Source organism: Furipterus horrens, unplaced genomic scaffold (genome assembly GCF_987537825.1).
Source record: "Furipterus horrens unplaced genomic scaffold, mFurHor1.1.pri manual_scaffold_16, whole genome shotgun sequence".
NCBI lineage: Eukaryota > Metazoa > Chordata > Mammalia > Chiroptera > Furipteridae > Furipterus > Furipterus horrens.
The window spans coordinates 3,400,375-3,426,267 of record NW_028327186.1 but is presented as its reverse complement, the minus strand read 5'-3'; the positions used below and the strand labels follow the sequence as shown (position 1 = coordinate 3,426,267).

Here is a 25,893-nt window from a genome sequence, read left to right as displayed (position 1 = left end):
TCTGCACCTCTGTTCCCTCTCCTGTCCGTTGGAACAATCACGGCCCCTGCAGAGCAGAGCTGCTCAGATGCCTAACTGAGCACACACTCCAAAGAAGACCTCGGAAAGGCGCCGGGCACGCAGCGGTGTGAATAAACACCAGCTACTGCAACCCCTTCCATCCCCGAGATGACACGGGGTTTGACACACACGTTGCACATGGGTAGCCACTAGACACATGGGACAAGTACTCGGGGGTGTGTGGGATCCACAGGACCCTGCATTTGGGGGTGGGTTGTGGGGGGTCCCCGTGGACAGCGGGTGCCCAGGGCCCTTCCTCATTTGTGGAGCCAGGGGCAGCTGCAATTGGCAGTTGAACCAAGTCTTGAAACTCAAATTCTTCCGGCATTTGTCCCCCTAAGGAGACGGATGGCAGGGGACAGGGGCCCGCTGCTCACACAGCCTGAACGTGACAGTGGTCATGGGAAGCCGCAGCCTAAGAGGACACCGGGCAATAACAGGGAGCTTTCCGCGGGTTATGGCTGATGATGAATCCCTGCTGCCGTCGGCGTCGCTGCCCTACCTTCGCCCTGTGACCCCATTCCTACGTGGGTGGCTGGCCTCCTCCGGCCCGTGGGGCCCACGGGACACAAAGGGAGAGCACAGGACCCTCAGTACTCCCCACCAGCAGATGGGTTCCAGTGAGTTTGAATCACGGAGCCTCCCCTGACACCTTCGGCTTCCAGCTTGGGGCCGAGGAGCCCTGGTCGGAGAGGACATCATGCCGCACCTCCCAGCTCAGGCCCCCTTTGTCTTTTTGGGAGCTGCTTCCCTGACTACACCCTTTCACTTCCTTGTCCAGCTAGCACCCCCTCCCTTCCGCCAGACTCCCCACGCTGGGGCATTAGGTACGCTTCTCTCCTTAGCTTCAGCCTGATCTGGAAGAGAGGGGCGGGCGAAGGGGAACCCCTCAAAGGCAGCAGCAATGTGCCTCCTGGGGGACCTGCTCCTCTCCCCCGTTACAAAATGTGAGTCATATTAATATCCGCCTCTGAGGTTGCTGTGAAGATTAAACAAGACGGTGCCGGCGGGAGCACCTGGAAGAGTGTCTGTCATGTTTTCTTCCTTCACAGACCAGCTCTGCTGGCAGGTGGGTCCCGGCCACGGCGTTTGGAGGAAAGGGAGGCCGGAGGAGGGACGGAGCCGTGGCACAAAGGCCCAGGACCCTGACCAGCAACATCCTCACTGGGGCGCCCGTTAGAGAGGCAGAGTCCCAGCTTTGCTCAGAGCGGCGGGATCAGAATCTGCATCTTCACAAGAGTCCCAGTGATCCCAGGGCCCCTTGCAGGGGGAGAAGCATCGCTCTTGAAGACCCTCCCCCCAACTTCTCTTTTGTGTGACCCCAGACACATTTTTTTTTTTTTTTTAGAGAGAGACAGGGGAAGGGAGGGAGGAAGAGAGGGAGAGAAACATGGATGTGAAAGAGAAACAATGACTGGTTGCCTCTTATACATTCCCCAACCAGGGACCCAAGCATGTGCCCTGACTAGGAATTGAACCCATGACCTTTTTGGTTTGTGGGACGAGGCCCAATCCACTGAGCCACACCGGCCAGGGCCCAGCCAGTTCGTCTGCCCTTCCTTTCCAAGCCCTTGTCCCAGTTCTTCCACCCAAGCTACCTCTGAATACACGTAGGAAACCTCTCCATCCACACATATTCCTTGCCCTGTGCCCAACGCAGGCTGCTATCTCAGACTTAAGATACAGCAAGTCTTTAAACACAGCAAGGAGAAGCTGCTTTGTGTCAGGCACTGCTCTGGGCCCTTTCCATATCTCATCTCATTTCATCTCCGTGAGGAACGTGGATACCATGCCCCCATGTTAGAAACGAGGAAATGAAGACTTAGGATTTCAAGTCACTTTGGCAGAGGAGCGTGGCCAGGAGGGTGGCCCTTCCATCCTCTAACAGGCAGCCCCACAGTGGCCAGCATGCCCAGTGGGTTGCAGCGCTGTCCCCAAACACCCAAAGGTTGTGGGAGTGATCCCGTTCAGGGCGCAGACCTAGGCGGCAGGTTTGATCCCCAGTCAGGGTATGTACGGGAGGCAACTGATCCATGTGTCCCACACGGATGTTTCTCTTCCTCTCTCTTAAAAAAAAAATCAATAAATATGTCCTAGGGCGAGGATTTAAAAAATGCAGGCCCTGTTTTTGGACTGCAGGAGTGTTCACGGCATCATTGCAAACAGAATGTCATCTAAGCTTCCAGACAGTAGTTTGGAGGACCAGGTAAGGACTATGTGGTTGCATTCAACCGGCTACACAAACATTTTAACAGATTTCACTGCGAATTATTAACCCAGTAAACTGTTTCAGAGGAGATGCGTGTTGAGCTTGACAGAAGAGAGGAAACCAGGGTCTAACTGGGTCAGACTCTTAATCTGTCCCCTGAAAGGCTTCTGGAAATTAAGCTTTCAGTGAGAATTTACAAAAATGGGGCAAATCAACAACAGAAAAAAAAAAAAAAAAAAAAAAAAAACCAGCAGAAATATGTTGCCCGTGTTGAGGTTGGAAGGAAAAGCGTTTTACCTGAATCCTTCTTTGCAGACGGTGCACCTCCCTGGTCCATCGATGCACTTTTTACAGCTCGGGTGGCATTTAAGACACGTTTTCTCATCTGGAGGAAAGAGAAGGGGGAAGCATGGATGTGACTCAGATCCGGGCCAGCGAGACTCCGGAGTTGTTCCAAAGCGGGGTTGACAGAGCCGCTTGCCACCAGGTGTCCCGACCGGATGATGTACAAATAAAACAGCCAGAGGCCACAGGGCGACCTCAAGCCTAGGTGTCAGAGGACAGGTCTCTCACCTCTCTTTCTGGAGTAAATGAAAGTCCTCACACAGCCTTGGGGGCCCCCTGTCCAGAGGAGACAGGCTTGGGTCCTGCTTATTTCAACAGGACAGAAGCCGATTCCCAGCTGACCCAGCAAGTGACGGGTGTCTTTATGCCCGTGACAGAGTGGAGCCTGAGGGTGCCTCTGACCTCCCCCCAGTGCCCTCCAGGGGTCTCTACGGAAGGCCTGGAGGTCAAGGGCAGAGTCATGAATCTGTGACACCCGTCCTGCCTCCTGGGGAATTCTGGGTGGCTACACCCCCAGCTGCAGTCACACAAGCCATTATCTAGGTCACGCCTTCTGACCTCTCACAACCACCACCTGTGTCGTGGGCCTGGACGCCAAGGGCTGCTGCTTGCTATGCCTCCTGCCTCTTCCGTGGGGCCCATAGGTGGCATTACACACTCGTCACAGGTGCTCATGAGGACCCGCGGGGTCACAGAGGGGGGCTGCTCCTGGCCCTGGCGTCCAGGAGGGGCTGAAGGAGCCTCCAGCTGGAGAAAAGGTCTGGTGGCCGCTCAGGGCAGGTGTCGCAAAGGCTGTGACGCGCATCTCGGATGACAGTGGGTTTCCTTTCTAGAGTCTGGCTTAGTCGATGGCTTTGCGCCTCTCCGGGCTTCCTGGCTCCTTGCCCACAGAGCCAGCCGGGCGCTGGGAGGGCAGTGGGCCCACGGCAGGCCTGCCTCCTGCCCCGTCAGCCGCATCGCAGCGGCAGCTCCTGCTGACTTGTTTGAGCACGATCTTCCACCAGCTTAACCCAAACCTTCTTCTTGCCTCTTCCTGGGGGAGCTGAGGTGGCCCCAGAGTCCCCCAACCCCCACCCTCCCCCCTTCCTGGGACCGGCTATTAACGAACAGGCCTGAAGGCTCCGATTTCACCACCTCTCCCCCGCCCCCCTGTGCACGGGCCCTTCTCAGGGCAGGCTGCACAGGAAGCAGAAGGCAGGGACCATTCAACCAGGAGGGGGGACCGGGCCCCAGGCAGGGGGCCGCCTCATCCTTTCCCTGCCCCGCGACAGGCACTTACTGTCATACGCGTAGAATCCGGCCGGACAGAGGGCCACGCAGGTGTTCATCTCCGGATGGCGGTAGAGCCCGCGGCGGCAGGACAGGCACTGGATGGGGCTCCGGCCCGTGCAGGTCTCACACCCCCGGTGGCACCTGCGGCAGCGTCTCGCTGCCATGTCCCCGAAGTAGCCCAGGGGGCACACGCTCACGCACTTCCTGGGGGAGCAGGAGCAGAGAGCACCTTTCCAGGCTCTGCTGGGGACTCACCAAGGGCAGACCAAGGAAACAAAGGCCCCAGGGCTGAAGGTTAAACCGTGGGGGCCCTTGGCCTTACTAAACAGTTGGGAGGTTCCTAACTGCACGGAAGAGCACAGAAGATAAGAACCCAGGAATCCTTTCCTTTCCAAGTCACCCGGGGGAGGCAGTGAATTTTGGAACCTTCAGCTAAAGCAACACCCCCTCCCCCGCACCTGTGCCCCCCATTAGTGTGTGTCCTCGGGCAGCGGTTCTCCTGGGCAGTGAGCCAAGTCTGCAGCAGGACTGCCTTTGCACAGCAGGGGGAGTGCAGCCATGTCTGGGACCCCCAGGGTACCCTGAGAGTCACGCCTGAACCTCTGCTCCCTGCGCATGCCCACACCCCCGTCTGGGCGCTGAGAGATGGGGGCTCCCTGTGCACATCCCACAGTGCTGACTTGTAGAATGGAACCTGCCCCTAAAATGACATCTCTCTGTGGTTCCCAAGGGGTCAGCGTCGGGATGCTCAGCAGGACCCATTTTAGTGGAACGAGATGGATAGGAAAAGTTTACGCGCGCAGACAGCGTCCGGTTTCTCTGTCAGGGACACACGTCACTTGTGTGATGAAAACAAACAAGAATCCCTGAAACTGATGAAATCCCAAAGCAGTGAGCCTCAGGGGGATTTCCTTTTGGGGGCATCACGTGAATTCCTCAGCAGGGTGCCAAGTGTCAGATCGGACCCCCTTTATGGTATGGGGGGACTCCTGGCATGCCGACGGGCGCCCCAGCCCGTTACCTGCTGGTCTTGGCGCTCCCCAAGCTGAAGTGGACGCAGTTCAAGCACTGGTCTGCGCGGGGGCCGTCACAGCCCCGGTCCCCACACTCCGGATGGCACACACCTTAAAGAAACAAGCATTTTCCTTTACCCACCCAGACACTGTCCCAGTGACACCCAGTCCCCGGGACCCCGTGCTGGGGTCAGGAGAAGCTTCCCTAGAAAGTTGGGCTTTGGGTGGGGACAGCCAGACCGTAGGCCTGGGCGTCCATTCCCAGGGGAATCAGCCGCAGGGGAGCAGTGACCCTGGTCAGGGTGGGTGTCAAAAGTCTGATACTCTAGACAGGAGTGGCCCGAGACGGAAGAGCCAGAGGCGGGTGGGGACCCAGACCTGTGCCGAGATGGACCCTGGGAGGCGAGAAGGGAGGCTGGGATGGGGACAGGGGAGGCAGGGGTCGCCCCTGCACTGTGACGCTGGGACCTGCCAGCAGTTCTGATTTCCATCCTGAAGGACGAAGCAAGGTCATATAGGATGGGCAGGAAGGGTGTTGGGGCAGCCGCTGACAAACAGTGGTGATTCCCCCTGTTTGCCACCTCGGGGGGGCAACAGGGTGGATGTCCCTGTGCTCGGGACCACGGAGTCTGGCTGACCCTGGTGGGTCTGGGGTGGGTGGTGACGGCCCCTTTCAGCAGTGGGCCCCCCTCTTTGGCTTCCCTCCCTCACATCCCCAGCAGTCCCCCGTGTCCCTGCAACTTAATTCTGGGGGCCTGTGTCTTGCTGCAGAAGCAATGGGGAGAAATGCGGGGAGCTGAGGAAATACCAGCAAGCCTCACCCTTCGGGAGCTTCCCTCTGGGTGCGCCACTTGGAACAGCCTGGTCTGAGACACGGGTCACACTCAGCCGCAAGCTGGGATGGGGCAGGTGCCCACGTGTCCTCTTCCCCCGCCTGACGAACGTGACCACAGTGGGCCAAAGCCTGCACTGTGGCGGCACCGCCCTCCCGTACCCCTACTCTGTCCCTCCTGCCCTCGGAAATGGCTCAGGAAAGCCTGCCCATGTGGGGAGGGCCCCATGGGCCGCTATGAAGGCTTTGGAGTCTTTAGAAAAGAAAAAAAATCCCTTCTATAAGGTCTTAGTTATTGGAAGGGGTGGGAATGAGTTCAGAAGCAAAGACAAGGTGATTTGCTGGCCACCAGCGTTTCATGGGGACGGGAGGGAAAGACAAAAGTCCCCATTCTCTGCCGCCCACAATGCAGCTTTGCTGAGGTGCACAAAGCCCTCTTCATTCCTCTTTAAAGGGCCTCCAGACCTTCCCAGTGTTAGGCCGGTTTATTTTGCTTCCCTCCCCGAAGGTTTGATGTTGTTGATATTTCCAAAGTTTTCATTGTGGGTCCCGCTGTGAACCCCTTTCTAAGCGGCGTTTGCCCCTGGGGACGCGCTGGGCTGCGCGTCCTGGGCTGGGCTGAGCAGGGAGCTGGAGTGGCCCAGGACGCGTCCCTATAGGCCTGCCACGTCCAAGGCTCAAAGCCAATCACCGCCGCCCGCGCCCCGGCCCCCAGTTCCTTCCCTCGCTCCAGACTGTCTGCTATTTGAAGTCAAGCCTCATTTGACTTGACTCTGTCCACGCCAGCCCAGTCCATTCACGGCGGTTTCCTCGGGGATCCCGCCTCCTTGCACTGCTGGTGCTGGAGACGCATGAACTTGCCCACCGGGCTCCAGCCTTCCCAGGCCGCCAGCCTCTGGCATGGCCGCCCGGCTCCCCCACTCAGTCACCCCTGCATGCTCCTGCCACGGAACCCCTCGCCTCTGTGCCGACCTCTGCAAAAAGTTGTTAAGGATCGTCGCCCCCACTTCAAAATAACCCCTGACCTTCGCCCTCTCTCCATGGGTTCGTCTGACGCAGAGATGCTTCCCCAAGGGTACCTCCGAGATGCCCCATCCCGTATGCCTCTTGACGGTGCCTTGGATCTAATGTGGTGGCTTCCTTCTCCTCCTCTCCTTCCTCATCCCCTTCTCTCTCTCCTCCTCCTTCCTCTTCTCCCTTTTCTCTCTTTTCACTCCACGTGGCTTCCTCTCTGGCTCTTCTAGCTGTTACTAGACCACCTGCCCCGCCGGCCCCAAGAATGCGGGGGACTTCCCTGAGCATCAGAAACATGCCTGAACCCCAAAGAGCACCCCACATCTATTGAGACCACACTCAGGGAAGACAGTGATCTGGGCTGCAGGCCAGTCTGACAGTGAGATTCCAAGACAGTATAAGGTTAGAGTCAGTAGCAGATTTAAGAAAAAAAAAAAAAAAGTCATGTATTAATAATTACTGAATCTTGCCACGGTTTATAAATCATCGGGTGAAACAGAGCAGATTAGTCCATACATAATTCAACGGTCCATTTTAAAGGAAAGGTAGAAGAGATTTAAAATGGGATCGACCGTAATTTATGCGGGAGATGGATTGGTGGGACGCGCCATTGTGTTACTCTTTATCTCCCCCAGAAGCTATTAGACCACGCACAGCATCAATAGCCTCGGATGGTGGCTGTCATTTATCACAGAGCGGGAATATTTAGCTAAGGAACATAGGCCCAACCAGAAACGCACAGTTTCTCACAAATCCCTGTGGGACGGTTCGGAGGGGTAGGAACCGCTTTCTACACAACGGGCCCATGGAGACGGGCAACGTCGGAAGCCCTTTCTCGGCAGAGGGAGCTGGTGGCCCGGAACCTGGACAAAGGCAAGGTGCAGCTGGAGAAGTACCTGCAATGGGGCATCGTTACAGAAGCCGCTGCGTGGAGCATTCGTATCTACTGACATAAGGTCTGCAGATCCAATCCCGGGTCTTCATCGCAGCCCTGGAGGCCGGGGAAGATCCACAGGCAAGCTCCTTCCCTTGCTGTGTTTGCTCAACCCATCCATCTTGGGCCCCGCTAGGACCCTGGTCTTTCTCCCACTCTGGCCCCAAGGACTGAAAGCGGGCAGATCTGGGAGAGGGTCAGGGTGCTGAGACACGAGAGGAGACCCCTCCCCTGAAGCAAATGGGGTGCCCCGCGAGGAGTCCCATTAACCACAGCACAAGTCGCAGTTCTGGCTGGGCCTAGAGACCCTCGGTTTCCCGGCCTCGGAAGGGTGGAGATACTTACTAGTATACTTACTAGTAGGTTGAAGCATACTTACTGGTCGGTAAAATATTAGGAGAGCCGTGGGAGGAAGGAGCTGTGTGAGCGCAAATGAGCATCGTTACTATGACTTCCGGGACAGAGGGGAGATGCCCAGTCCTAACCCCCACCTTTAGCCAGGGGCAGCCCCCCACTGGAAGCGCCACAGCGGAAAACCGTCACTCGCAGAGGCTAGCCGTGGGCGCCGGATCCAGGCTCATTACCTGTGTAGTCCTCTTCGTCTTCGGGAGCTTCGGTCTGGGGCGGCGGCTGAGCGGCTTTGGGCAGCCCCAGCTCCGGGGTGGACAGCTCCAGCATCCGGGAGCGGGACTGGTGGGCGCTGAAGGCGTTGTACGGGTGCTCCGCCGTGCCGTACAGGATGAGGGTCCATTCTTTCAGCTTCCCTGGAAGGCACCAAGCCCACAGAGTCAAGATACCTCCCTGGGCGGGCTCTTGAGGGACTCTGGCCCTGTGGCCTGGCCAAAGGCCTCTGTCACTCACAGAGGTGCCAGGCACTGCCTGGCTCAGGTCCCCAAGTCCCTGTCCCATAGCAAGGCTATGAGATCCCCACCTTTACTTCCTAGTCACCCAAGGACCAGGGACACACCTACTGCCCCGGCCACGTTTCTCTGCCCAAGGGTCCCTTGATGACCCTCACGCCATCACTGGCAACAACAGCTTTCTTCCAGGGGGGTCCATCTGGAGCCTCATCCCATGTGCCTCCAAATGTGATAACTGGGGCTACCCCCAGCAGTCCTGCTACTTCAATCCTTAACCCTGGATCCCAGGAAGACTGGTCTCAGACTCCTCCCTGCACAGCTAGCCTGGGCAGGTGGGGACATTTGGGGGGATGGCAGCGATGGGTTGGGTGCAGGACCTCCCCGAAGCAGGAACATCCATGGCAGGCGGGGTTTGGGGCAAAGGAGGGATCGGTGCGGAGAAGACAGCGGCTAATGGGAGAGCACCAGCCAGAAATGGGGTGCTAGGGGGTGGGAGGAAGGGGATAGCAAGGACCCCGCCCACCACCTGCTTCCGCATGGGACTGCGGCCTGCATGCTGTTGGATCTTCTCAGGCATAAAGAGAAGTGGAGAGCTGGGCCTGTCATTTCCAGGCGACGCCCTGATGTTATAGAACACACAAGAAGCCGAGCGATGTGTGCCCGTGGGCCGGCTCCATCGCAGACCACGGGTCCAGGTCTCCCTTTTTTGCTACAGTGTCACCAGCATTGGGACCGTGTTGAGGAGGTCATTGCTGCTCTTCTCAGACCAAGTAAGGAGCTGAGGTGCAGCGTGACCCGCGCGAGGACACACTGCTCATGCTGATGGACTTACTGCCGCTCCAGCCTCCCAAGGCTCCTACAACTGCACCGTCACCAAACACAGTCGCACCAGCTGAGAGTCACCGCCATGACCCCGCGACACTACGACCCACGCAAGGGATGCCGACCTTGACAGCTTCACATCTGTGCTGGCTGGGAAAATCCCTGGCTCCCTCTTTGCTTTCTGTCCTGGGTGTCTCGCCCATCCAAATGCTTCGGGCAAAGGGGGACCTGCACCCCAATGGTTTGCTCTCTGTTTTTTATTTTTTAAATAATTTGTTTATTTATTTTTAGCGAGAGGGGAAAGGAGAAAGAGAGGGAGAGGGGAGAGGAGAAAGAGAGGGAGAGAACCATCACTGTGCGGTTGCCTCTCACTTGCGCCCCAAAATGGGGACCTGATGTGCAACTGAGTCATGTGCCCTGACTGGGAATCAAACCAGCGATGCTTGGCTCACAGGCCGACGCTCAATCCACTGAGCCACAGCAGCCAGGGTGCTCTCTGTGTTTTTATGATCAGGTCTGCTCCTACCACTCTGCATCTTTGCTCTGAATGGCGGGCCATCTGTCTTTCGATATCTGTCCATATACTATTTTTGCAACACAGGAAACCCTCCTAGTATAGCTACGTTTTGTTCCATTTCCAGGAATCTCTCAGACCCTCACATCCTAGCGCAGGGGGCTCCTGCTTGCCTACACGCCCATTGGCCTGAGTTGTCATTCCTACGGCCCTCGTGGGGTCGCTGGGGGACAGAGGCGTCCCTGGCCTGTAGCTCACCCGGCCGGATGCAGACGCTATTCTGAACGGTGTTTGATGACAATTCCGTTCCACAACGAAGCACAGGGGAGTGCTGCTTCTTGGTAACCATCGCCCTAACTGACATAGGTACTGGGCCCCAAACCCCTGCAGCCCCCAAGGCCCCCTGAGTCGGGCCTGGAGGCCCCGGGCCTCTCCTGGCTGGGCCCAGCACTGGAGGATGGAGGTCTGTGAATTTGAAAAGACACTCCTGAGCTAGCGATTTCCTAGGACACAGCCTTCTACGGGCTCCTCGCCACCCTCAGAGGCCATTCCTAACAGGCTGCATCATTAATGACGCGACGCAGAAGCCGTTCTCACGGGCACAGGTGCAGGAACACGGTCCCTGGTTAGGAATCATCACCCAGCCTCGCTCCCTTCGGGCCCAATGAAGCTGTCTTTCGAAACCACCACGGAACCAGGCATCTTAACTACCGAGTGACGAACCGTAATTAAGGCGGGCGCGTAATGACTACATGACGGGAACCGAGGGCTCTGGGAGCTATAATTTGAGTCGAGACATCTTCCAGAGTCATAGGATGTCGCCGAAAATCCCCGCCAAAGGCCTCGTCACTAAAATTAGATTCTTATTTTCGGGTGTAGTTTTGGTGGGACACACCAGAGGGGCCGCTCTGAGCCCAGGGTCAGCACGCAACCCGTGTGGAGGAGGAGAGGGCAGAATGAATGCCCGGAAACCAAAACCGCAGCTCCTAAGGGGTCTCATTGTAAGGAAGAAAACTTCCCCCCTTGTTTTGGGTGTGTGTATCTGAGATGATGGATGTAACTAAGCTTATAGTGGTATTCACTTCATAATATACATAAGTCAAGTTGCTAGGCTGTACCCTTTAAAACTAATCAGTGCCCTATGTCTGTTATATCTCAGTAAAACTGGGGGCAAATGCATTCCAAGAGACCAGAAGGAGGGGACTGAAGAGGAGGCAGGGATTCAGGAGTAAAAGAGTGACTTCATTTTTATTTACAAAAACCACAGCATATATCACCTTTCCCATACATAATCTTTTTAGAAAATATAAGTTTAATTGATAAAAGCTATGAACAAAGTGGTTGTATGATCAAGGGGAAAAAAAAAACCATGAAAAACCTGTGGTACTCAGGCCCTGACCGGGTGGGTCAGTGGGTTGGAGCATCGTCCTGTACAGAATGGTTGCAGGTTCGATTCCCGGTCAGGGCACGTACCTGGGTTTCAGCTTCAATCCCTGGTTGGAATGGGGTGCATATGAGAGACAATGGATCTCTCTCTCTCCCCCTTCCTTCCTCTCTCTCTCGAATCAATAAAAACATATCCTCAGGTGAGGATTAAAAACAAAACACAAAAAAACAGCAGTGGTACTCAGAGATTTTGAATTGTATTTCTGAATAAACAATAAATATAAATAACTCAAAATCCAAACATAAAGGGAACACAGTGGAAGGCTGCCTCCAGCCCCACCCCCGGCCACCATGTCTGTCCCTGCAGGCAAGCGGCCGCCTGTTTCTCATGCATCCTGCCGAGGTATTTCCTTCTCACCCAGGTAGGAGGGAACACACACCCGCCCTGTCTCCTTTATTAACGTGCCTGGCATTCTGCACCTCACTTCTCCACTAACAGTGCCTCCTGGTGATCTTCCCATCTCTGCATCAGAGGTGTGTTGTATACCTAACAATCACCTATTGATGGGCACAGAGGTGGCTTCCAAACATTTGCAATGACAAACAAACAGTGCTGTGAATCTGGTCACACCAGGAGGGACCTGGTGAGGCAGGCAGAGCAAAAGGTCCTTGGAGGTGCATGATGTGGGCTTGAATCCCGGCTCTGCCACTTACTGGCTGTGCGACCTTGGGTGATTACCTAATCTCTCTGTTCTTCGGTTTCCTCATCTGTACAGGATGATAATAATACCGTTTTCCTTATAGAGTTGTTTGGGGGATTAAATGATTTCATGATCGTAAAACACCCGGCACAGTGACTGGCCTAAAGGTGCTCTTACACAGTGTTGAATAAAATCTAATGAGCAGCACATCACTTCATACTGTCCCCCGCCCACCGTCCCAGCGGAAAGGAGTCATAAGGAGTCAGTGGGCAGCACAGTGTGGGAACCCCAAGAAAGAAGTGACCAGGGCACATCAAGAGCTGCCCTAGACCTGAGACCAAGTCCTCACTCAGCAGAACTGATACCAGAGATGGGGGGGGGGACTTTATTTTTAGTTTTTTAATCCTTACCTGAGGATATGTTTAATGGTTTGAGAGAGAAGTGGGGGGGGCGGGACAGACAGACAGAGACAGACATCGATTGGCTGTCTCCCAAACACGCCCCAACCAGGTATCAAACCCGCAGCCTACGTATGTGCCCTGAGCGGGAATCAAACCAAACCCACACCTTTTCGGTGTATGGGACGAGGCTCCCACCCACCGAGCAATACGGACAGGGCCGAAGCAGGAGGACTTGAGAATGTTGTTCTGCTTTGGGCCAAACACGTGACAAACATACACTATTTACTGTTCAAGCCACACAGCATGTCTGTTCACGTGCTGCTTATGAAAACCCAACTAGTACCACTCATTCCTTCCTTTCCAGGAGCGGTGGGGGTTCTTAAAAGGGGTCCAAAGCCAAGTGCTTCGGCTTCCTCGCCTCAGATTCCTGAGGCTGTGCAGGAAAGAACACTTGGGGACGGTGCCTCCAGGTGTCACCAGCAGAGCCCAGGGAACTGCGGTTGTGACAGGCAGGGGTTAACGCACGGCTACTGCCCTCTGGGGCTGCCAAGAAGGGGCTTTCTCATCATTCACTTCTTTCAGGGGCAATTCCCCTCAACGAACTGAATTCATAATGAATAATCAAGACCATTCCTGTTATTCAAAGAAAGAACCAGAATTAAGGATAAATTTGCCAATAGGAAAGTCCCAGCAGTAAGGAAGCTCTTCATTACCTGACACTTTGAACTAAGCATTAAAAATCCTGGAGAAGGCCCTGACTGGTATGGCTCAGTGGGTTGGGCATTGTTCCGCAAAGCAAAAGGTCACTGGTTCGATTCCCTGTCGGGGCACATGCCTGGGTTGGAGGCCCGGGTCCTGAGTAGGAGAGGCAGCTGACTAATGTTTCTCTCCCTGTCTTTCTGCCTCCCTTTTCCTCTCTCTAAAAATAAATAAATAAAATCTTCATTAAAAAAAATCCTGGAGAGGGGGATTTGCAATTGGAGTCAGCAGATATAATTGGAGGAAAGGTCCTGTTAGATTAAAACTCTGATCTAATACTTCTGAAAGCTTTTGGCAATTAGAGAAGCTATTAACAATAAAGTATTTATTAATACTCCCCCACCTCCATAATTAAAACAGCAGGGAGAAATTCTTTAGACGAAACACAACAAAGAGTGAGAAAGGCCTAGGAAAACCAAGAAATCTGTTTTAGTCTAACACCCTGGTAGAAAACTTCTGAAGTTCAGTGAGCCTGAGTTACAAAATTTACAAAGTTTAACGGCAGAGGTTTGGGTAGAAGGAATAAAAAAGGCCCGGTTTATTTATAAAAATGTAAAAATATACAAGAACACTTTAAAAGAATGAGTTTTATAGTATGTGAGCTGTATTTCTATAGAGCTGTTCTATGAAATACTGTATACACATACACACAGAAATGCCAACCTTTAGTCAATAAATGTAACACATAGTTAAAAATGCACATTAAGTCCACATTATGGCAGGCAAGAGGGAGGAAGATAAAGGGAATTTAGGAAGTGCACATGTGTGTATGCCCCCGCATACATGTGCATATGCACATACAACCCCTCAGAGCCACATGTAAAACAGAAGCCCTGGAAGGCCGTGTGAGCACATCATCCAGATATGCTACGGTTGTGGGTTCAATCCCCGGTCAGAGCACATATAAGGGGCAACCAATGAATGCATCAGTAAGTGGAACAACAAATCAATGTTTCTCTCTCTCCCCCCTATTCCTCCCTCTCTCTCTCAAATCTATAAATTTTAAAAAATTAAAATAAATAAAACAGGGGAGATGGGATAATCTTCTCTATGATCTTGTAGTCATAAGACCCTTTAAAGATGGTAACTTCACAATAGGTGTTGGAAAGGACACGGAGAAAAGGGAACCCTCATACACTGCTGGTGTAGCCAAGACAGAAGCAACTGAAGTGCCCTTTGCTAGAGGACTGGATAAAGAAGACATGGTGAATATATACAATGGAATATTACTCAGCCATGAAAAAGGATGAAGTACTGCCATTTGCGACAACATGGGTGGATCTTGATAGTATCATACTAAGCGCAATAAATCAGGTGGAATAAGAAGAAGAACCATATGATTTCACTCATGTGGGGTGTAAGACAGAAAGCAGCAAAAGAACAGACTAAATAAACAAAAACTTGTAGACACAGAGGGGAAATGGGGGGAAGGGTGAGGAGGGTAAAGGGGGTCAAATTCATGATGACTGAAGGAGATTTGACTTTTATACAGATGAGGTAGTGTATTATCATAGAATTGTACACTGAAATCTATATAATGTTATCAATTAATATCACCCCAATAAACTTAGTTTAAAAAAAAGGATGGTATTTTCAATGCCAGGAAAATGATCTAAGAATCTTAAGTGCCAATGTTTATTTGGATGAAGTGTTGGAACACTGATCAGTTGCCTCTTGTAGGCTCCCTGACCGGGGACCGAACCCGCAACCCAGGCACGAGATCTTGCCTGGGAATCGAACCCACAACATTTTGGTTTATGCAATAGCTCTCTAACCAACTGAGCCACACCAGTCAGGGCTGGATATGTAGCATTTTTATTACCATCCAGTTCTATTTCCTAGTTTAAATAATGATTTTTTTCCCCCTTTGACACATGAATTATTGAGAAATGTTTTTCAATTTTCAAATGCATGAGCCTTTCCTAGTTACCTTTTAAAATTCTGATTTCTTAAGTGCAATGTCAGAGAGCAGGCTTTATATGCCACAGTCCTTCAAAATACCTTGACGCTTGCGAACTGTCCTGCCGGGTGGCCAATGTTCATTTGTGCTTGAAAGGCAAGCGTATTTATTCTCCAGTTGTTGGGTGTAGGGACCCAATAGGTACGTCACAGCTACCCTGCCAGTTGCAATGTGCCAGGCTTACTCATTTTGGCTGTTTTATCTGTCCAATAGAGGGGGATATGCTAAATCGCCTACCTTGTGTGTGTGTGTGTTTATCTTTTTTGTAGTTTCAACCAGTTTTTGCTTTATACATTTTGAGGCCCTATTAAAACGGAACCAAATCTTTTATGACTATGTAGTGACCCTCTTTAGCTCTAGGGATGCTTTTTCCCATAACATTTCGGTTGGTCGGATGTTAGTATCATGATGCCAGGTTTCTCTGGTTCCCATGTGCTTGGTGTATCTTTTCCCATCCCCTTGATTATTAACTTTTCGGTTTTCTTATATTTCAATATCACTCTCGGATCTAGTTCCGTCAGTCAGACCCAGCCGGAAGCAGACAGCGTAATTAAATAAGGATAATCAAGGAGGTTGAAAGAAAGGGACTGTTCACAAAGGTGTGGACAGAGCACCGGGAGCCACAGTGGGCGGAGGCGTTCCCAGGAGAGGGTAACGGGCAGGCTGTGAAGCCCCTTAGGGATATACTGCAGGTTGCTGGCTGCTCCTGCTGAAATTCTTGGCTGAACTCAACCATGAGCCAGAGGCAAACAGTCTGCGGGGACGGGCCAGCCTGTTAAGGCGGAATGAGGCAGAGAAAAGATCAGGTTTTGTGGGTAAATAATAGATGCCTGGCACACCAGTAAAGATATTTGGAAAAAACCTAATAGGACAATCTTTGTCTTCTCATCAAAGCAACTCATCTATTTACCTTGATTGAAACTATTGACATAATCGGACTTATTTTTAACAATATGTTTTATGCTCTGTTTTTGCTAGTTGTCCTGTTTTTGGCTGCCTATCGCCAGACATAAAGTCCGAGACATCTTTTAACATTTCCGTCTTGTCTTTGTTTGGGAGGTCCTTTGTTAGCAATTTAGAAAAGCAAAATTTACCTGGTACTAAAAAATAATCAGGCAGATTATGAAGAAAATCAAACCATAAACTGGGAGACAGATGATCGAAACTTTGAAGGAGAAATTTAAGATTACCTTTTAGCCCTGGCTGGTGTGTGGCTTAGTGGATTGAGCGAAGGGTCACAGGTTTGATTCCCGGTCAGGGCACATGCCTAGGTTACGGGTCAGGTCCCCAGCTGGGGGTGCGCAAGAGATAACCACACACTGATGTTTCTCTCCCTCTCTTCCTCCCTCCCTTCCCCTCTCTCTAAAAATAAATAAATAAAATCTTTGAAAAAAGATTATCTTTTAAAAAATATAAGTCAAAAAGCAGACCAAAATAACCTTTCCAAGATGTATGGCACAGAAGGAGTTACTGCATCTGTATCTCACATGGAGCAATGATTAGCTTGCTAACGGCAAAACAGATGTCTGAGGACAAAAACTCAAAGGGCTGTTCTCAGAAGAGAAAACATAGTTTATACTCAAACACTTGGAAAAGGGTTCATTCGCCCTCTTTAGTAATGATCACCACACAGGTTCAGGGAAAAAATTACTTTTCTCCTCTAGAACCGGCCAGTGAAGACGCTGACCCGCTCTGGCCCGCTCCGCATCAGATTGTAAATTGGTTCAACTATTTTGAAAAGCAAATTGGTAATAGGTATCAAAAGCAGATGTATTTGTGGTTTCCACCTCTCATTTGTCCCGGTAATTTGACTTCTGCTGAACGATCCCGGGGAAATAATTTTAAATTTAGGAGAAGGCTTTCTGCATTAAGCTGTCTATTTATAACCACAGAAAGAACACCCAGAAAGCAATCCACATGCCCAATGACAGAGGGGTGCTTCAATCAATCACGGCATTTCTCCTTGGTGATGTATATAAAAAAGATATAAAATGTTGCTTACAAAGAATATACAGTGACGTTAAAAAGCGCTTGATAGGCAAGTAACAGAAAGAAATACAAAGTGATGTCTGCGGCATGGTCAGAGATCCATAAAATGTCAGAAAAAAAAAAGACATGAAAATGTCAATATATTTCTGATCATGATGTGTTTCTGAAAGTAATAAAGTCAACCTGAGAAGGGGCTTCAGGAGAATTCTTCCTCTTCCTATATCCTTTTTCTTGTGTGTGAATGTAGCCTATTTTAAGGATATGTTCATAATTATAGAGAGAGGAAGGGGAAGAGAGGGAGAGAACGGAAGAAACATCGATGTGATAGGGAAACATCAGTTGGTTGCCTCCTATTTATGCCCCAACCAGAGACTGAACCAGCAACCTAGACATGTGCCGTGACCGGGAATCGAACCCTCAACCTTTTGGTGTATGGGACGATGCTCCAACCACCTGAGTGGACCAGCCAGGGCCGTATCCTTTTATTTTTAATTTGCATTGACATTTAGTATTTTCTTCATCATTTTAAAGTACATTCACGATCAGGAGACACACATCTGACGGAACAATGCTGTGCTTCATCCACACGGTGAAGCTGTACCTGGACATGGAGAAGTGGGGACAGCATACGTTTTCTCTTCAACTAGGACACTTTGTGTCACTATAATAGTGTCACCATATGATGCCTTGCAAAAGTTGGAAGGGCTAGTCAAGGAACTAGTATCAGTGACCCATGGATGTGGACAACAGGGTGGGGACTGACTGTGGGAGGTGGGGAGGGGGGCGGGGCAGGGGAGAGCAATGGGGGGAAAATGGGACACCTGTAATAGAACAACAATAAAAAAGAGAGAGAGAGAGAGAGAGAGAGAGAGAGAGAGAGAGAGAGAGAGAGAGAGAGAGAGAGAGCCGAAGGGAGGCAAAGATCCCCAGGGAAAGAAACACCGAGCGGTACTGAAGCCAGCAAGGTTAAGAATGAACTGTTGGGATGACCATGTGTGTGGGGATGGGAAACCTCGCTGAGCTCGGCAGTTCTGTTTCCAGGGAACGGGGAGCAGTGGTCCGTGCACGTGTGTCCCAGAGATGAGAGTTCAGCAACCAGCGTGAACACTAACACAGAAGGCACAGGCGTTGAACTGCACTTTCTTTCCAGCCACCAGGACGAGACAGACTGAGCCATAGAATGCAGATTGCAAAATGTCAACTTGTACTGGGAAATGAAGATCAGCTCAAGACAGAGGTCAATTAAACTGAGGCCCCCAAAGCCAATGATACGATGAACAGCTACACTCTTGGGAAGAAAGAAAGGTATGGAAGAGTGGCTGAAAGGAAATCAAGAAAGCATGGAACTTTTTATGATGAAAAAAGGGAGAAAATCAGTCACCCAGGAGACTCATTTCTCCTGCTTTTAACTGATTATTAAGCGTTTTACTAAATATGCACAGAGTTGAATATTCTGAAAACAGAGTTGACTAAAATTATATGCGCTCTTGAATTTAATAAGGTTCATGGTGGTACACCCATTCACTCATTCATTCACCCATTCTATGGCTACTCCCTTCCCCAAGTACAAGTTCAAAGTCCTGCGCTCCCAAACACAAGCTTTGCCTGTCAACAGCGAAGTCAGAACTGTCTGAATACAAGCCTATTCTTATCTATCACTCTCCAATATCACACAGAGGTTATCAAAGCTCGTGTTCAGTCTGCCACCTGGACACGTGCTCTGTTCTGGGCTTCCTGGAAAATAAGGGTCAAGCCAAAGCCCATGCACCGAGGCCTTATTGGGAGGTGCTACCCCAGAATGACAAAGGTAAGGGGAGGTGGGCGGTGAGCCCAGAAAGAGGGGGATAAACGAATATCAAGCTGGCCAAGCTTCATGACAAAAGAGTAGGGTGCTCGGCCAGGGGACATCTCCCACATAGGCCTTGTGGGGACTGTCAGTCAGGAAGGGTGAGCTTTACTTCCTGTCATTGGGCAACCCCCCTGGTGCACTTTTGGGTTATGTTACCTGCCTGCCCCCCTCCCCCAGCTCCCCACCAAGGCATCTAGGTGCTGGGGAGGCTGGGGAGGCCTTGTACCACCTGAAGTGGAGAGAAAAGCCACAGCTTCCCGAGTTCTGCTGGCTTGCCCTGGGTTTGACTCACCCCGCTAGGGCCACTGCCGCTACCCGTGCGGAAACAGTTGTGGCCCACGGGCGGGGGGCGGAGCCCGTCTGGAAGCCTATCAATACTCATGGAGTATAAAGCATAATCCGTACATGTGGTTGGAGGTCAGCGGCATCAACTGCCTGAAATACCATAAGCGATGTTTGAAAAGAACCTAATTCCCTAAGCGTCTTTATCATTATCATCACCATTTTTCGTCTTCCATTCAAGGGCGTGTAGTGCCTCTTGTGAGACCCTGTTTAACAGGTTAAGGCAGAAACGCAGAATTCGGTATGCAAGTGACGTGTGAATGGGCTTCTATCCCCGACCCCTCGAAGCTTTTCAAAATCCTCATAAAGGGTTTGCTGGTAGAAGACCTTCCGACCGGAACCTCCCCTAGCCTTAGGAAGTAGACACTGTTATTCCCATCAGTCCTGTGCAGAAACAGAGACAGAGACGTTCCAGGCCGAGGCCAGGAAGTGGCCCCGTTGGACCTCAGACCCCACCTACTGGACGCTCTGCTCTGGGCTCACCCCAGTCTTAATCCCGTGTCCCGACTCTAACGTGCGTGGTAACCTGGTCATCCCCTTACCACCCGCCTTCCCGCAGACCCCTCCTCTTCCCAGTCATGTCAACTGGCATGCGGTTCAGATCGGATCTTCGTCACTCATCTGGGCCCCTAGCAAGCGTTTACCCCGCAAGCTTCGGCAAATGCACTGAACGCTGCTTCGCTGGATCTCTTTGAACCTGCTGCCCCAGCCGCCACTTCCAGGCTTGTGGGGAGCAGAGGATCAAAGCTGGGGTTCCACGGAAGGGAGCCGGTGGAGTCAGGTGTGCTGGGCTGAGTTCCAACGAAAGCCAAGATGTGTGGGAACTTCCACGGCTGTGACCCGGGGACACACCTGCGTGTTCACAGAAGCCACCGAAAAGCCAGTGCAGGTCAGAGTATGACCCTTCTCACAGCATTTCCAAACCAAGGAGCTGGTGAGCAACTCTTCTGTTTCTTCGGTTTGGAAGCAAATGTTGCGTAAGCAGGAGGAAGAATAGACGTGTACCTGCTGAGGTCAAGACTTGGGAGGGTTTTCCATTTCAGTCCATTCAATGGATAGCAATCTAACTTGCCCCGAGTGTAGCAACCCTAGAGTCTGTTGTTTCCAAGGTTCTGGGTTCTGCAGATTCACAGCCAGTTTCAACTTCCTCCAAGGCTCTCAGGCGGGCCCCTACCAGTTCCCTGTGAGCAGGAACTTTCCCAGAGGGCAGGCGGACCCGTCCTTAAAGACTGCGGTTAGAACGGTCCTCGCCACTTGCCTGTGCTGGTTTCTGCCAAGACCGCCTCAGGCGCGCCCACTCTCCGCAGGGAACAGCTTGCACAAACCGCCCTAACCCCAGAAACGTGCCAACACTGTGACAACACTGAAGACTGGGCCCCGGGCCCCCCCGATTCTGCCAAGTCACAGAAGGTCAGAGCTAGAGGCTGCCAGGAGGTGTTTGTTCCCTTCCTGGGTCAACCAGGCAAAGACCCAGATCCAGCCATGCCCCCAGGTGGACACTGGCCTGCTCAGGACTTCCTTCGGGGCCAGCTGTAGCTAGCAGCCCTCGTTTCACACACCGGATGGGAGAAAGAATTTAAAAAATGGCTTTTGTGATAATGATCTAGTATTCAGAATATTTAAAGAACTTATTCGATTCCACATGAAAGGCAAACAGCCCAACTTTAAAGTGGGCAAAAAGGCTTGAATAGACGTTTCTCCAAAGACTGATGGACAATAAAAGAATCTCAGCATCGGCGTGAGTTGTCAGGGAAACGCACACCCAAACCTCAGCAGACACCACTTCACACCATGGACGCTGGCTGTAACCACCACCACACACACACACACACACACACACACATATACACACAAAGGAAATAAAATGTGTCCCTGAGTTTTCGTGAAATTAACAGCCTCGTACATGCTGGTAGGGATGTAAAATGGGGCGGCCGCTGTGTTAAACGGCTTGACAGTTTCTCAGAAGGTTAAGTGTAGAGTGACCACGGCTCAGCAATGCTACACATAGGTATGCAGCTAAGAGGAAGGGAACCAGGTCCACAGAACGACGTGCACACGGACGTTCAAAGCGGCGTCGTTCACAACAGCCGCTTAGAAACAACCCAGATGCCCGGCGGCTGGTGAAAGAATAAACAAATGTGGCGCAGCACACCGTGGAACGGGGTTTGACAGATACACGCTACCACGCAGATGAACCTTGAAAACATGACACTTAAGTCAAAGAAGCCAGACACGCAGGGCCACGTGTTGTATGACTCCATTCACATAAAATGTCCAGAAGAGGCGAATCCATAGAGGAAGACCAGGGGTTCCCGGGGGGGCTGGGAGGGGCTGCAGAATGAGGAACGGCTGTTTAATGGATACGAGGTACCCCTCTGGGATGATGAGAACGTTCTGGAATGAGATAGTGGTGATGCTTGCACATAGTGAATGTTCTTAAAAATGATGAAAATGGTGAAGTCTGTACTACGTGCATTTTACCTTCATTAAAAAAAAAAATGACCGGAGACGCTGAGGTTAAACAAAAGCCCTAGCGCTGACGGAAGGCTGACCTAGAATAGTCGTTGACACTCCCAGAGCCTCTGACCTTGTTTCTCCGGGTTGCGGACCTGCGACGGCATGTCTTGGATCTCCAGGGTCCATTCCCCCTCCGCCTTCTCTCCCCAGCAGTGCACGGTCATGAACTCCCAGTTTGAAAAGCCTTCATTGGAATGGTCCAGCAATCTGCAATGGGAGACCCGGGCTCAGCACACGAGGCGGGACTGACCGGGGCGGTCGCTGTGCGGGGGACCCATCCCAGGAGGGCTCTGTCCTCAGAGGACCGCCCCCCCCCACAGCTGACCCTGGCCCTCCGCTGGGGCGAAGGGGCAGGTGAGACCTTGACTGTGTTCCCACCCTTGTTCACGACGCGGGCACGCACGGCCGTCTCCCCTCCAGGATCTCACTGGGTCTCAGAACACTGCGCCACAGCCCTGACCGGTGCGGCTCGGTGCTGTCTGGCAAATGGGAAGGTCGCTGGTTTGAGTCCCAGTCAGGGCACGTGCCCAGGTGGCGGGCCGGGTCCCTAGCTGGGGGCGTGCGAGAGGCAGCCACAATGGATGTTTCACAATCGATATTTCTTTCTCCCTTCCCCTCTCGCTGAAAATAAAATCTTAAAAAAAAACAAACAAAAAAACCATTGAGAGACAGGACAGGCTTCCCGGGTGCCGTGGTCGCCTCCCTGTTCTTCCCGTCACCAGGTCACCGACAAGTGCCCTCCATTCGCCGGGTTCCTTTAGAAGGCGTTCGGTCCCTTCCCACCCCAGATGCCGTCCCGCAGCAGACAGGGGCCGGGCCACAGGCTGTCCTCTGGACGATACAAGGAGGGAACATGGTACCGCTGCTCAAGCCGTGGGAGGGCAGTTGTCCCTTCAACTCCAGGGCTTCACAGGTTTCAACGGTTGTATTCGGGGAGATGACAGGTCTTGTTGTTTCCCAGAGAGGGCGGGAGGCACCCCTGGGTGCAATGTCGGGGGGCCAGGAGCTCCCCCCACCCCCAGCCAGACTCCCTGTGGGTTCTGATGAGCTTCCCTTGGTCCTTCCTGACTGGGCCTTCAGCTATGGGCCATATTCTCTTGGGAGGGCTACTCACGGGCCCCCCTCAGCCTTCCCTCTTTAGAAGAAACAATTCCAGCTCCTTCTGTGTGACTCTTCCTTCCCAGTCTAATTTTCCATGTCTACTTAGGAACATTTTTTTTTTAAACATCAGGCCTCTATTGTTCATCAGAAATCCAGATACAGATATTTTCTATGATGGGAGATTCGGTTCTCATTTTGGGGGTTCTCTGAACATCCAACATATACAAATGGCAATCAAGGGGACCTTGTTTTGCCTGCAGGACAGGGAGGGCAGGGGGCCACCCCCTAATTTCTTGAGAAACTGCGAAGGTCAAGGCTGATTTTCACACACGCTGCCAAACAGAACCCAACGCACCGGAGACAGAACAGACTGTCTTTTAAGGGCTGAAGTACTTACAAATGCAAACTCACTCTTAGTGAAGAAGGAAAAAAAAAAAAAAAAAAACCTGGCAAGCCCAGAAAGCTGCCGCATTAAGCAACATGTGAAATCAAGTCTAAGGTAATAGATCCTATAATCACAGGATCTGCCCTGGGGGAAGAGAAATGCAAATTCCCGAGGCTCAGGTGGCTGCCAAGTGGCCTCGGGCCTGGTTTGAAGTGCTTGATGGCACCGGTTCAGCTGCCTAGCAAATGGTAGCGCTGAGCCAGGGCACCGAGAGGGCCCGCTCTCTAAGAATCCAGGGGCTCAAACATGGGGCCTGAGCGGAAGGATGGTAATTAGAGGGAAAGAGAGCAGAGCAGAGGATGCTGGGGCGCTGGAAGGTTCTGGAAGGTCAGACAGATGCTGTAAGCAGGACAGGAAGGGCAGCCAGACGCCGGCACCGGGGACGGTGCCTGGCATGTTCATCTACACGATCACCTCCAGTCCTTGTGATTTTCCTGTCTGTGACAGGACTGCAGTGACATTTCCAGAGGTGAGGAATGAAGAGAGGAGGCGTGGCCGGCTCCTGGGGGCCCCGTGAAGGAGCCGCAGAGGCTTCTAGGTTCCAATTCCGTGCTATTGCCTTGCAGGTCACTGAGGTCCCGCCCCCAGCTACCCGCTAGGCCAGCCTGGCCTTACCTCTTTCCCAGAAGTTGGGACTTGGTTCCCGAGGGAGAAATCAGGTGGATCTGGAGGTCTCCTCGGCGCGGGTGGGAGATGGAGATGCGGGCCACCACGTGCTCCAGGTGGCCCACGCGCTGGTCCGAGTGGTCGGCGCAGGCGGTGGTCAGGGCGGTGGTCCTCAGCGTCTGCACCACGGGGATGCTCCTGGGAGAGGAGGGAGGGGCTCAGTACTCAGCTCCCCAAAGCTCCGAGTGGCACCTGAGGGCAATGAATTACAGGTGCACCCCCAGAGAGAGCTTGGGCTCCCTTAAATCCCACTCTCACACACTCCTGTTTGAGTGACATCTCCTGCCCAGAAGCCCTTTGTCGTTCTGGAGTTCGCTTAGAGAGATTTAAAGAATGGCTTCTCCTGCAGACTTAGCTAACATACCCAGCGATCAGCACCCCTAACTGCCTGGGGTCGGCAAGGCTTTATAATCCCACTCCTCTGTGTCAAAGACCGGCCTTGAAGGTCCAGGTCACGATGCTGGGTAATAATAACAGCAAAGATTTCCTGAGCTGACTGCAGGCCAGGCACCGGACACGGGGCACTGATCCGAGAATTTACAAGGAGTAAGCCATTTAACCCTCAGAGAGGTCAAGGATCGTGCCCAGAGCCACAGTTACTGTGAAAAAGAGCCGGGATTTCAGGCTCCGGAGTCCACGCCCCCACCTCTGTACCTTGCTGTTCCGCAGGGACGCGCGAGTGGGCCCACGCTTGCGTTCAAGACCCCATGAAAGAGGAGACGGGCACGTGACCCGGGGCCAGAGCTGGCCTCTTGTGCTAAGTGCCCTCCGTGAAGCCACAGCAACGGGGCCGGAGTCCCAGAGGATGAGCAGATGCTGGTCTGCTTTTGACTGTCCGCATCAAGACGGGGGTCCCCTCCCTCTCCCGCTCTTTGATGGGAATGCAGTTTCACCAAATGGGAGGGAATCTGAGGACGAGCACCAAGCCCCCATCAGTCACGAGTCAGTTGCACCAGAATGTTCTAACACGCTCCCAGAGGACGCAGGCACGAGCCTGCACCTGGATGCTGCTCCCGGGCCACCTGCCTATCTGGGGCCCCCACGGCTGTCCCCAAGCGCTCGTAAGATGGAGAAAGGACCTCTGGCCGCTCAGCAGCACGTCACTGAGGAGCTCTTACAGGGAGCGCTTTTCCCCGTTACGCCCAACTCTCCCCTCGGGATGGCGAGGCTGGAAGCCCGGGGTCAGCATCTCCCCGGAATGACATCGCTTGGCCCCTACTGGGCCTGAGTCATAAGAATCACTCAAAACAGTTACACGCGGTGATGCAATTCCCTCGGAGACGGTAAGAATTTGAAAACATGATTTGGATGCATCATAAATTGATGGAGAGAGGCTGACCTCTTTCATTGCCTGCTTCCAAATTTTACTGTCTGCTTCCTTGGTCAGCAGACCCCCCGCGGTGGCAGATGTGGAGCCGAAAAGAAAGCTCTGGAGAGCTCTGGAGGGTTCCAGTCCTGCCGGGGGCCACAGAGGTCCCCAGGAAAAGATACCGCCCCCTGAATTTTCCTGAGATGAAATTATTTTTGATTACCAAGCCACAGTACATCATGTAGGCTCAAAATAAATTTTAACTAAAAGAAAACAAAAAAAGAGGCTAATTCAGTACATTAATCTAGACAATGTGGTCCATGATCAAGTTCTAAGGTGTTTAATATACAATGTTTAAATTTATAGCATTTTTTTTTTCTCTCCGTGAAAGGAGGAAGCTAAGGTAGCTGGCTTTAAATATTCCTTCCAACTCTAAGATTCAATCTGATAGGGAGAAAAAAAAGACAATAAGATATACAGGCAATCATTATTCACGGTCCCGTATCTGCAAAGTCACATGCTCACTAGAATTTATTTGCAGCCCCCAAATCAATACTTGTGGGGTGTGGGGAGGGGGTCACTTGCGGACACAC

At 52.3% G+C, this 25,893-nt stretch overlaps 1 protein-coding gene across 2 annotated transcripts in view; it reads right to left on the bottom strand.

The window, feature by feature from the left end:
- Positions 1-25,893, bottom strand: part of PCSK6 (proprotein convertase subtilisin/kexin type 6) — a 117,012-nt gene that overhangs the window by 5,781 nt on the left and 85,338 nt on the right. The window contains exons 12-18 of one of the 2 annotated variants that reach the window (XM_090263565.1): positions 23,941-24,129; positions 21,850-21,986; positions 8,264-8,443; positions 8,059-8,097; positions 4,908-5,010; positions 3,894-4,090; positions 2,567-2,654 (exon numbers count right to left, since the gene is read on the bottom strand). In XM_090263565.1, coding sequence (XP_090119691.1) covers positions 2,567-2,654; positions 3,894-4,090; positions 4,908-5,010; positions 8,059-8,097; positions 8,264-8,443; positions 21,850-21,986; positions 23,941-24,129 — 933 coding nt within the window. The remainder of the gene's footprint in view (positions 1-2,566; positions 2,655-3,893; positions 4,091-4,907; positions 5,011-8,058; positions 8,098-8,263; positions 8,444-21,849; positions 21,987-23,940; positions 24,130-25,893) is intronic. The other variant, XM_090263566.1, reaches the window with a different exon arrangement.